At 50.2% G+C, this 12,881-nt stretch overlaps 1 protein-coding gene across 5 annotated transcripts in view; it reads left to right on the top strand.

Moving 5' to 3' along the window:
- add2 (adducin 2 (beta)) overlaps positions 1 to 12,881 on the top strand; it is a 71,690-nt gene that overhangs the window by 32,663 nt on the left and 26,146 nt on the right. For 3 of the 5 annotated variants that reach the window (XM_048522960.2, XM_048522957.2, XM_048522961.2), the window contains exons 2-3: positions 10,685 to 10,915; positions 11,949 to 12,096. In XM_048522960.2, coding sequence (XP_048378917.2) covers positions 10,721 to 10,915; positions 11,949 to 12,096 — 343 coding nt within the window. In that variant the 5' untranslated portion in view covers positions 10,685 to 10,720. Of the gene's footprint in view, positions 1 to 10,681; positions 10,916 to 11,948; positions 12,097 to 12,881 lie in introns of all 5 variants that reach the window. The other 2 variants (XM_048522958.2, XM_048522959.2) reach the window with 1 other exon arrangement.

Here is a 12,881-nt window from a genome sequence, read left to right as displayed (position 1 = left end):
AGATTGAGAGGAAGGGGACGTGACTGAGATGGATAAAATGATGAGGGGTATCGATAAGGTAGACAGGAAGGAACTTGTCCCCTTGATGGAAGGATGTATTCCTGGACAGTCGCTGTCGGGGGGGGGGGGGGGACGCAGAGATTTAAGGAAAGGTGCAGGAGGCTTGGGGGGAACAGGAGGAAAAATGTTTCCCCCCCAGAGGCTGGTGGGCAATCAGGAACTCACTGTCTTTAAGAGGGGGAGAGGCAGGAGCCCCCATCCCATTGAAGAAGGATGTAGATGGGCTATGCCAAGGCTGGGGGCCAAGTGCTGAGAGACTGGGATTTGAATAGTGAGGTGGTTGGCTCAGACTTGGTGGGCCGAAGGGCCTTTTTCAATGCTGCCGATCTCTGTGACTCCAGGACTCCAACCTCCAAAGGCAGTCCTGATCAGGCTAGCCAACATGCCCCTCAACCTTCAACCCCAGCGCACCTGAGATGCTGACTCAAGGCATAAAAGTTCGCTCCTACGATATTTTTCCACTATCAGGAGCATTTGGCAAAAAGATTATGCCAACTATTGACAGGGTAATTGTAATAATCAGTCAGCAGAGCGACCATGAGTCGTAATGAGCTATAATCATTTAGTAAGCTCAGAGTAATTATAGGGTATGAGAGTTTGCAACCACCCTGAGCATTCTCAGCCATACACAACAATGAAGTTTACTAGTGGGCGCTGATGCGAATCTGACAGCTGGAGTTAAAAATACAGAAGTTGTGAGGCTGCCCACTTTTTTTGGAGGACTGAAAGGACAGCTTAACATCGAATCGGAGAGAAAGCAGTGGGATCTGAGTGTCCAAGTGCATGAGTCACAGAAAGCTGAGCACAGCAGGCAATGGGGACGGCAAATAGAATTTTAGCATTTGATGCTGAGGGAATGGAATATAAACGTAGGGACGGGTTGGTGCAACTGGATTTGGCATGAAAGAGACTGCACCAGGAGCGTTGGGTATGACGCTGGGCCGTTAATCCAGAAACCCAGATAATGTTCTGGGGAACCGGGTTCGAATCCCACCACGGCTGATGGTGGAATTTGAATTCAATAAATATAGGGAATTAAGAATCTAATGATGACCGTGAATCCAGTGTCAATTGTTGGGGGAAATCTCCATCTGGTTCACTGATGTCCTTTAGGGAAGGAAACTGCCATCCCAACCTGGTCTGGCCTACATGTGACTCCAGACCCACAGCAACGCAGTTTGACTCTTATTTGCCCTCTGGGCAATAAATGCTGCCTAGCCAGTAATGCCCTCGACCCATGAATGAATAAAAAAAATAACGGATGTGGTACCTTTGCTTGAGGGGAGATGTCGTTACATTGGAGGCAGTTCAGAGGAGGTTCACACCACTGATTCCAGAAATGAGGGGGGAATTTGACTCATGCAGAGAGATTGAGCAGGCTAGGCCCATACTCTCTGGGAGCTCAGAAGAACAAGAGGAAATCTAATTATCAGAGGCTAAAGAGGATTGACAAAGTAGATGCGGACGCTCCCTCACATGGGACAATGGGAAATGAGAGGTTATCTTTTGAGGGCAAAGGGTGGCAGAAATTTACTTCCCCTGAGTACAGTGGATGCCAGGACATTTAAAAAGGAGATAAATTTTTAATCGGTACTGGATTAAAGGGAGCAGGAAACTGGAGTGGAGACCGAGATGAGATCCACTGTGATGGTGGACAATGGTGGAGCAAGCTTGCTGGGCTGAATGGCCTGCACCTGCTCTTAATTCTGATTTTGTTACAAACAAAGATTTTCAGCAGGTAAGTATAGAATCACAAGATCCCTACGGTGTGGGAACAGGCCCTTCAGCCCAAAAAGTCCACGCTGACCCTTGGAGCATCCCAGCTGACCCAACCCATCTAATCTACACACCCCTGGGCACTATGGGTAATTTAGCATGGCCAATCCACCCTAACCCGCACATCCCTGGGAACTATGGGTAATTTAGCACAGCCAACCTACCCTAACCCACACATCCCTGGGCACTATGGGTAATTTAGCACAGCAATCCACCCTAACCCGCACATCCCTGGGCACTATGGGTATTTTGCACGGCCAATCCACCCTAAATTGTACATCTCTGGGCACTATGGGTAATTTAGCACGGCCAATCCACCCGAACTCTCACATCCCTGGCCACTATGGGTAATTTAGCACGGCCAATCCACCCCAACCTGCACATCCCTGGGCACTATGGGACAATTTAGCATGGACAACCCACCCTAACCCGCACATCCCTGGGCACTATGGTTTATTTAACACGGCCAATACACCCTAAATTGCACATCCCTGGGCACTGTGGGTAATTTAGCACGGCCAATCCACCTGAACTCGCACATCCCTGGGCGCTATGGGTAATTTAGCACGGCCAATCCACCCGAACCCGCACATCCCTGGGCACTATACGTAATTTAGCATGGCTAACCCACCCCAACCTGCACATCCCTGTGCACTATGGGCAATTTAGCATGGTCTGCACATCCCTGGGCACTATGGGCAATTTAGCATGCTCAACCCACCCCAACCTGCACATCCCTGGGTACTATGGGTAATTTAGCACGGCCAATCCACCCTAACCTGCACAACCCTGGGCACCTTGGGTATTTAGCACGGCCAATCCACCCAAAATTGCACATCTCTGGGCACTATGGGCAAATTAGCACGGACAACCCACCCTAACCCGCACATTCCTGGGCACTATGGGGCAATTTAGCATGGCCAATCCACCCTAACACACACATCCCTGGGCACTATGGGTACTTAGCATGGCCAATCCACCCTAAATTGCACATCTCTGGGCACTATGGCTTATTTAACACGGCCAATCCACCCTAAATTGCACATCCCTGGGCACTATGGGTAATTTAGCACAGCCAACCCACCCCAACCTGCGCATCCCTGGGCACTATAGGTAATTTAGCACGGCCAACCCACCCCAACCTGCACATCCCTGGGCACTATGGGACAATTTAGCACGGACAACCCACCCTAACCCGCACATCCCTGGGCACTATGGGGCAATTTAGCATGGCCAATCCACCCTAACCCACACATCCCTGAGCACTATGGGTATTTAGCACGGCCAATCCACCCTAAATTGCACATCTCTGGGCACTATGGGTAATTTAGCACGGCCAATCCACCCTAACCTGCACATCCCTGGGCACTATGGGTAATTTAGCAAGGCCAATCCACCCTAACCTTCACGTCTTTGGACTGTGGGCGGACACCTCCATAGAGGCGGGGAGATGCTCAAACTCCACACAGACAGTCGCTCGAGGGTAGAATCAAACCCAGGTATCTGGTGCCGTGAGGCAGCAGTTCTCATCACTGAGCCACTGTTCCACCCTCATGTTTGAAATTTGCAAGGATTTCAGCGAGAGGTCCAGCATTTTCACAGCTCCTGTCAGAAGCGCAGATGGTGTAAGGTGCTGCTGGGCATGACTTCAGAGAAAAATGTTTCCCGACCTAGATTCAAACACGTTCGCCAACGGCAGGAACTTGTAGACCAGGGTTACAGCTCCTGCTCTCTGGGATGCGGGAACTACAAAAGATGTTGGGGATGGGAACATATGCAAACAAATCAGCTAATGTCTGGCAGATTTCATGGACATCTCTTCAGATCAACAATGTTTCTATTGTAAACTTTCCAATGGAAGCCAGATTATCTGACAGTCTGCTCCCTTTCAAACTGAGTTGTAACTTTTGTGAGAGTGAATTGTGGCAATACTGTGGTTTAAGAGGTGTGTTTTGTCCTGTGTTTTTGTTTTAAAGAGAGGTTTTAAGGCAGAGGTGATGAGCAGTCTCCACACAAAAAAACTTGAATAATCAGCTTGTGAGGCCTGGGGATTTTTGTTTCAAAAGTTCGAACAATAGAAGCACCCTGACTGGGTGTGGGCAGGCTCTCACACAACCAGGATTTTTAGTTTCTAAGCTTTTTGGCAGCAATTATTTCTGGGGTCTCAGCAGGGTTGGAGTTCGCAGTAAATCTCTCCCAGCAGCTACACCCGCTCTCTCTTTTATCTTGGTGTTTTTCTCCTGAGCCGCTGACTTTGCATATAAGCGAAATTTGTTTTCTGGAATTGTCTTTTATCAAGGGTGTGTTTAGAAACGTTCCTATATTGGAACGGTCACTATTTAGCAGCTAAGTAATCTGTTAGGTTTTCCAATACAGTTACAACTTTTTTTTATGTGCCATTTTAACTGGAGTGTATGAATAAATTATGTTTTGCTTAATGTTGTGTTGTTGAATCTGAAATGCAACACCTTACATTTACCTTTAAAATGAGAAAACATTGGGGTCTAGACTAACTTCATAATGTATTCGGAGGGGGTTTGGTCTGGTGCATAGCAGAATGCAATGAGACACTGTAGTCCATCTCTCTGTCAGTAGTTGTGTGAATACAGTAAGAACAAAGCAAATTACAGCACAGGAACAGGCCCTTCAGCCCTGAAAGCCTGCGCCAATCTAAACCTGTCATCTATTTTCCAAGGATCTGTATCCCTCTGCTCCCTGCCCAGTCATGTATCTGCCTAGGTACATCTTAAATGACGCTATTGTGCCTGCCTCTAACACCTCCGCTGGCCACGCATTCCAGGCACCCACCACCCTCTACGTAAAGAACTTTCCACACATATCTCTCTTAAACTTTTCCCCTCTCACCTTGAAATCATGACCCCTAGTAATTGAGTCCCCCTCTCTGGGAAAAAGCTTTTTGCTATCCACCCTGTCTATACCTCTCATGATTTTGTAGACCTCAATCAGGTCCCCCCTCAATCTCCATCTTTCTAATGTAAATAATCCTAATCTACTCAACCTCTCTTCATAACTAGCACCGTCCATACCAGGCAACATCCTTTTGGTAATGTGGCGACCAGAGCTGTACGCAGTATTCCAAATATGGCCAAACCGAAGTCCTATACAACTATAACATGACCTGCCAACTCTTGTACTCAATACCCCGCCCAATGAAGGAAAGCATGCCATATGCCTTCTTGACCACCCTATTGACCTGCGTTGCCACCTTCAGGGAACAATGGACCTGAACACTCAGATCTCTGTGTATCAAATTTCTCAAGGGCTTTTCCATTTACAGTATAGTTTGCTCTTGAATTGGATCTTCCAAAATGCATCACCTCACATTTGCCTGGATTGAACTCCATCTGCCATTTCTCCACCCAATTCTCCTATCTATCTATATTCTGCTGCATTCCCCAACAGTTCCCTTCACTATCTGCTACTTCACCAATCTTAGTGTCTTCTGCAAACTTGCTAATCAGACCATCTATACCTTCCTCCAAATTATCTATGTAGATCACAAACAACAGTGGTCCCAACACAGATCCCTGTGGTCACAGTTGTCCATTTTGAGCAACTCCCTTCCACTACAACTCTCTGTCTCCTGTTTCCCAGACAGTTCTCTATCCATCTAGCTAGTACACCCTGGACCCCATGCCACTTCACCTTCTCCATCAGCCTGCCATGGGGAACCTTATCAAACGCCTTACTAAAGTCCATGTATATGACATTCACAGCCCTTTCCTCATCTATCAACTTTGTCATTTCCTCAAAGAATTCTATCAACTTGGTAAGACATGAACTTCCCTGCACAAAACCATGCTGCCCATCAGTAATAAGCCCATTCTCTTCCAAATGGGATCAGATCCTATCCCTCAGTATCTTCTCCAGCAGCTTCCCCACCACTGACGTCAGGCTCACCGGCCCATAATTACCTGGATTATCCTTGCCGGCCTTCTTAGACAAGGGGACAGCATTAGCAATTATCCAGTCCTCAAGACCTCACCCGTGCTCGAGGATGCTGCAAAGATATCTGTTAAGGTCCCAGCTGTTTCCTCTCTTGCTTCTCTCAGTTATCTGGGATAGATCCCATCTGGACCTGGGGACTTGTCCACCCTAATGCCTTTTAGAATATCCAACACTTCCCCACCCGCCTCCTTATGCCGATCTGACCTAGAATAATCAAACATCTATCCCTAAGCTCAACATCCATAATGTCCCTCTCCTCAGTGATTACCGAAACAAAGTACTCATTAAGAATCTCATTCATTTTCTCTGACTCCTCACAGAACCTCCCTCCTTTGTCCTTGAGTGGGCCAAACCTTTCTCTAGTTACCCTCTTGCTCCTTATGTGTGAATAAAAGTCTTTGGGAATTCTCCTTAACCCTGTTTGCTCAAGGTATTTCATGATCCCTTTTTGCCTTCTTAAGTCCTTGTTTCAGATTAGTCCTACTTTCCTGATATTCTTCCAAAGCTTCGTCTGTATTCACACGCCCAGACCTTATGTATGCTTCCTTTTCTCTCTTTGCTAGTCTCTCAATTTCACCTGTCATCCCAGGTTCCTAATCTTGCCCTTTCCATCCACATTTTCACAGGGACATGTGTGTTCCTTTATCTAATCAACCCCTGTTTAAAAGCCTCCCACATATCAAAAGTGGATTTACCCTCAAACAGCTGCTCCCAATTCAGATTCCCCAACTCCTGTCAAATTTTGCTGTAGTTGGCCTTCCCCAGTTCAGCACTCTTCCTTTAGGACCACTTTGTCCATCAGTATTCTAAAACTTACGGAATTGTGATCACTTTTCCCAACGTAATCCCCTACTGGAGCTTCAAACACCTGGCCGGACTCATTCCCCAACACCTGGTCCAGTATGGGCACTATTTACGTACTGCTCTTGAAAACCCTCCTAAATGTTCCTTACAAATTCTGCTCCATCTAAACCCCTAACACTGAGTGAATCCCAGTCAATGTTGGGAAAATTAAAATCGCCCATCACCACCACCCTGTTTCTCCTACACCTTTCCATAATCTGTTTACATATTTGTACCTCTATCTCAGGCTCGCTGTTGGGAGGCCTGTAGTACAGGCCCAACAATGTTACTGCACCCTTCCTATTTCTGAGTTCTACCAATATTGCCTCACTGCACAAGTCCTCCATAGTGCCCTCCTTCGGTACGGCTGTGATATTGTCTTTGGCCAGTATTGCAACTCCTCCACCTCTTTTACCTCCCTCTCTATCCCGCCTAAAGCAGCGATATCCTGGGACAACTGCCAATCATGCCCTTCCCTCAACCAAGTCTCAATAATAGCAATAACATCATACTTGCAGGTACCGATCCAAGCTCTAAGCTCCTCTGCCTTAACACTTCTCGCATTAAAACAAATGCACCTCAGACCACCTGTCCCTTTGTGTTCATCATCTGCTCCCCGACTACTCTTCCCTTTAGTCTTGCTGACTCCATTATCTAGTTCCCTACAGGCTTTCATTAGTACCTCCTTTCTGCCCACTAACGTCCTCATTTGGTTCCCATGCCCCTGTCACATTCATTTAAACCCTCCCCAACAGCGTGAGCAAAAGCACCGCCAAGGACATTGGTTGCAGTCCTGCCCAGGTGTAGATTGGCAGATTTGTAATACTCCCATTTCCCCCAGAACTGGCCCCAATGTCCCAGAAATCTGAACCCCCTCCCTCCTGCACCATCTCTCAAGCCACTCAAATGAGATGGCGTAACCTGTATCTCTGTCAGTGGCTGTGTGACCACGGTTTTTGTCTATATCTGCTGCCCTTATTCGATTAGTTTGTGGAGGTTGTAGGTTCAGAAGCTCTGAACTCAGAAGCCTTGGTGAATTTCTGCAGTGCAGCTTGTAGATGGTACACCCGGCTGCTACTGAGAGATGGTGGGAGTGGGATGTTTGTGGATGTGGGGCCAATCGAACAGGGGGCTGCTTCATCCCTGGATGGTGTCAAGCTTCTCCAGCGTTGTTGGAGCTGCCCCCATCCAGGGCAAATGAGGAGTATTCCTGACTTGTGCCCTGTCGTTGATGGGACAGATTTTGTGGGGAGTCTGGAGGGGAGTGACTCACTGCAGGATTCCCAGCCTCTGACCTGCTGTAGTAGCCCCTATGTTTCTACGGTCTGTACCAGTTGACTTTCTGGTCAGTGGCAGCTCCCGGCATGTTGATTCGGCCATGGTAATGCTGTGCAATGTCAGTAGGAGTTGAGCAGTTGTATCTGCCACAGAAAATTGGCCATAATTTACAATTAGAGGCATCGAGAATGCCAGCCCCTGGCTTTGCTCTCTGCATGATTCAATTTTCGTCAGAAGTAATGCATCCAACTGTCTTCAGCTCCCGATGAATCACCTCTGCCTTTGGGTTTTGAGAAATGCAGCCTGACATTTGCTGAGAAACCGATTCTAACCGTCCACACTGTTCCAGACCCTCCCGGAACAGATGGTGGAACTGAATAATCTGCAAGATTTCCCCCTTCATTCTTCAGTCTCAGAGTCACGGTCCAGATGTCTCATTCCTGACCTGCCCGATTTGCTGCCTGTGGACCGATATCGGGCGAGGTTTGAGAACCGATGTTGGCGGGGGGGGGTTAGTGTTCTGAGGCGAGGGGGTGGTGTTGCCAATAAGTCATGGGCAATAGCTCCCAATGACGAATGAAATGGGACTGTCCCTGCGCTAAGGGAGGGAGATCCTGCTGCCAATGCTGGATTCACAACCTTTCAATCTCCTGCCCCTTGACCTGGGGATGGGGCTTATGAAAATGTCCCTCTGAAGGTGCACCACCTCATTTCCAGGCCAGTTGCTTGAAGCAGCGAGAGGGGATGGTAGAGAAATGAGACCATCTTCAGAGGACGCTTCGTGTTCCTTTGGCAACCAGGGTCCCCTTGGTAACTGGATGTCTCCTCGGCAGCTGGGTGTTTCCAAGGCAACTGTTCGCTCCTCAGCAATTGGTGTCACCCAAGCAACCAGTGTCTCCTCAGTAACTAGCGCCTCCCTCGTCCAAGCTCCGCCCCCCTCCGCTGCAAGCATCGAGTTGTCCTCGGCAACTTGTTTCCTCAGCAACAAGTGCCTTTCCCCGGCAACCAATTGCCTTTGGCAGCCAGCATCCCCCTCGACAACCAGCGTCCTCCTCGACAGCCAGTGTCTCCTTGGCAACCAGCACATCCATAATAGATACAGAAATGGCTAATGGGGCAACCGCTAGGTGGTGATAGAAGAACCGTTCAGATAGAAGAGACGTTCAGAACTGGAGAAACGAGCAGGAAAATACCATGAGCACTTTGCACGAAAGCTGTGGCAAAGCCACTGCTGAAACTCCTGCCCCACTTTGTACAAAGGGTCTGGGGAGCCTCGCCAACAAGATGAAGACGGTGGGCAATGCCAGGGATGACTGGTAGGACTGTGAGGTTTGACTGTGGATTCCTCTCTCTAATGTTCGAGGGGCAGTCTTCGTGAGATTCCCGGGAACGTGAGCGATTTGGAGAGGGGGCGCAAGCATCAACGCCAGGCGAGTGGCATTCTGACACTTCACATGCAGCATTTAAAACTTTTGACTTGCATCTCTGTAGCGCCTTTCGTGCCATCTCAGAGTGCGGGGCAGCTGCTCAAAGTGTGGCGCCTGCTGTAGTGTCAGAAAGCTGGCAACCAATTTACAGCAAGATCCAGCAAGCTGCATGTGGTTCAGGGGAACACCTCCCTGAGGAGGAGCTAACTCCCAGCATGGCCAATGACTTACGCTCCTTCCTCCCCTAAGATCCTGGCCCTGAGCCCTGTCTGCCTTGGCATGGTGAGTGCCCATCTACATCCTTCTTCAATGGGAGGGGGGTTCCTGCCTATCCCGCCCTTATAGGCAGTGAGTTCCAGATTCCCCACCAGCCTCTGGGGGGAAAACATTTTTCCTCCCGTCCCCTTCTAAACCCTTCCCTTAAATCCCCTCCTCTCCCCATTAGCCCCACCCCCACCGAGGGGGAACGTTCCTTCCTGTCTACCCTGTCGATACCCCTCATCGTTTTATGCATCTCAGTCATGCCGCCCCTGCCAATCTCAATCCTCAGGGCTTCCCAGGGTCCTACTGCCTATCTTGTAGTCCCTTGCCTTGTCTGCCCTGCCCTCGTTTGTGCGTAACCTCATGCTTTATCCTGAATTCCCTTTTGTTACATTACATCCCTCCGTTTGTCGGATAAATTGTCCGTTCAGAAAATATTCCAGGGTGTGTCCCATCATGTCAAGAATGGCAAATTTTGCGGGACCGTAATGGTGGAAATGATGGGGGGGTGGGAGGATTGTGGGGTGGGGGATGATTAATTGGCGAGGACTAAAGTAAGAATGCAATACATTTGGCATCGCTTGACATTTGGCATTTGTGCCCTTCCTGATATACCTCCCCAACTGAACGGTCTTGAAAGGCCGACTGTACCTTGGCCTTCAATCTTTTACCATACTTTATCAAATATCTTCTGAAAATCTAAATATATTACATCTATTGGTTTCCCTTTATGCACCCTCCTTGTTAACTTTACACTGGTTGCCGAGGAGATTCTGGTTGCCGACGTTGCCAAGGGCAATTGGTTCTTGGGAAGGGGTACCAGTTACCATGGTTGCCAAGGGCAATCAGTTGCTGTGGGAGGGCAACTGGATTCCAAGGGCATTTGGTTGCTGGGAAAGGCCACTAGTTACCAAGGAGACATGGTTGCTGAGTGCAGTCAGGTTGCCCAGGGGGCACTGGTTTGCCAAGGGCTGTCGGTTGTTGGAAAAGGGCACTAGTTACCGAGGAGACGCTGTTTGCTGAGGGCAGTTGGGTCAGTTCGTGGTCTGAATCAGTTGTCTTCCCAGCAGGGAGGTGGTGGAACAGTGGCGGAGCTGAATCTAACCATGAGCACCGAGGTCGCCCAGGAGGGGGTATCGGTGTCGTCACCGCCGGGCACGGCTCGGAAGGAGTGCTATTTTGACCGGGTGGCAGAGAGCGACCCTGAGTACCTTCGGCTGCGGAACATGGCTCCGACGCTGAGGCAGGATTTCAACGTGATGGAGCAGAAGAAGAGAGTGACGGTCATTCTGCAAAGTCCGGTGAGTAGTGGGAACCAGTGCCCCCATCGCTTCCTCGCATCTGTGACAGTATTCTGTTTCCTCTACCCTCTTTCGCCCACTGCCCACCACCCAAAAGGAAATGCCTGTCCCTCCCTAGAATATGTCAGGTCGAAATTGTCACCGTGATCCAGAAGGACTAGTTGAGCTTTGGGTCTGGTCTGGGTGGCTGAAGATGGGTTGAGGGGCTCCTTTGCTGGGGATTTGGGTGCCCCATGTTAAATTAATGAGGTAATCGAGAGAGGGGCTTGTGCACACTGGAGCCCACAAAATGATGCCCTGAGTCGGATAGAGATATGAGCTAGTATCTTTGAATGCCTTCGGGGCAGAGAGTGGACGGCTAGGGGATTGCACTGTTGGATTCTGTTCATCGTTGGGAGGGGAAGGTCTGGAATCTGCTCCCAGTCTGGTGCTGGAATGGGAATAAACCCCCCGCCCCACCACCAGCTCTGGAGCTGGCATCCAGAGATTCACCAGGCAGTGCCCACCCACTCGGGCCTGACCGACTATCAGTGTCGACACCCCCTTCATCGGGACAGGAGGAGGAGGAGGCCATTCAGCCCGCGCGGGAGAGGCCTCCTGCCATCGGTTTTGATCCCATGCCCGTCCCCAGTCATCGGTGATCCATCAGTCCCCACTTTCGGGGGGACTCGGAGACTGAGTTCCCTCGGGGTGTGGGAATTCCAGCGTCTGAGTAAACAAACAAAATCCGATAGAACTTACACAAGGCGCTGCGGTCCCGGTACTCAAATCTTCTTGAGGGTGGTGAGGGGGATCAAGATGGCTTTCCCTACCAGCTAGCTTTATTGATAAGGACACCCGAGTTTCTTTGAACATTGCCGTCTGTGGAGGGAAGGTGGGTGAGGGGTTTGGAGTCACCCGCTGAAGGGGGAGGGGTGTGGAGTTTACATCCCGACTGGGCGCTGGGGAGCGAGCAGGCAGCTGGTCTAACCGTGTCATTCTGTGCTTGTTTCCACCGCATCCCCCCGATCCCTGCCAATCCCGACTTCTCCAGGCCTTCCGGGAAGAGTTGGAGAGCCTGATCCAGGAGCAGCTGAGGAAAGGGAATGACTCCAGCAATGTGAGGGCCCTGAGGCACATCGTGGACTTCATCAGCAGCAGCGGCAGTTGCGGCCCCTTGGCACTGCCCACCTCCCCGCCCGGTGAGACCGCGATCCGAGCGCGTTTCCCTTCACCCCCCTTGACCCCAGCACACCCCCTCAACCGCACCGTCTCCGAAGGGGAAGCCACTCAACCCACTGGTGATACTAGCCCTCCACTCCACCCCTTGCTTTCCAGCCTCTGTTAATGACAATCCTCCAGTCCCAGGCTCCCCACCCCCACTGAACCATCTGAGTGTTCCCGCCTCCAACGCCAATCCGGGCACTGGGTTCCAGGCAGCCGCCACCCCTCCCCCTCCTCGGTTCAAAATCTCCCCGTTGCTATCCCCTTCTCATCCTCCTTCCAATTGCTGGAAATCCATGGCACCCAACCATGCCACCCACCCCCCCCCCCCCCCCACAGCAATTGACCACTCCATAGAGTCTTGAAGGTCTATGGCATGGATATAGACCCTTCAGCCCATCAAGTCTGTGCCAATTGCCTCGCTATTCCAATCCCAGCAATTGGCCTACAGCCTTGGCATGGCGAATACCCATCTACATCCTTCTTCAATGGGATGGGGGTTCCTGCCTCTCCCACCGTTACAGGCAGTGAGTTCCAGATTCCCCACCAGTCTCTGGGGAAAACCTCCCGTTCCCCCGCTAAACCTCCTGCCTCTTCTATTAAATCTATGTACCCCCCCACCCCCGTTATTGACCCCTCCACCAAGGGGAAAAGTTCCTCCCTGTTCCCCCCCCTTCATCATTGTGTCCATTTGAATCATGTTCCCCACCCCTTGCTATCTCTGGCCTTCACACGATCTAATTTACTGGATTCGCCTCTCGCC

The sequence above is a fragment of the Stegostoma tigrinum genome, chromosome 40 (assembly GCF_030684315.1).
Source record: "Stegostoma tigrinum isolate sSteTig4 chromosome 40, sSteTig4.hap1, whole genome shotgun sequence".
Taxonomy (NCBI): domain Eukaryota; kingdom Metazoa; phylum Chordata; class Chondrichthyes; order Orectolobiformes; family Stegostomatidae; genus Stegostoma; species Stegostoma tigrinum.
This window is presented reverse-complemented; position numbering and strand designations above follow the sequence as displayed.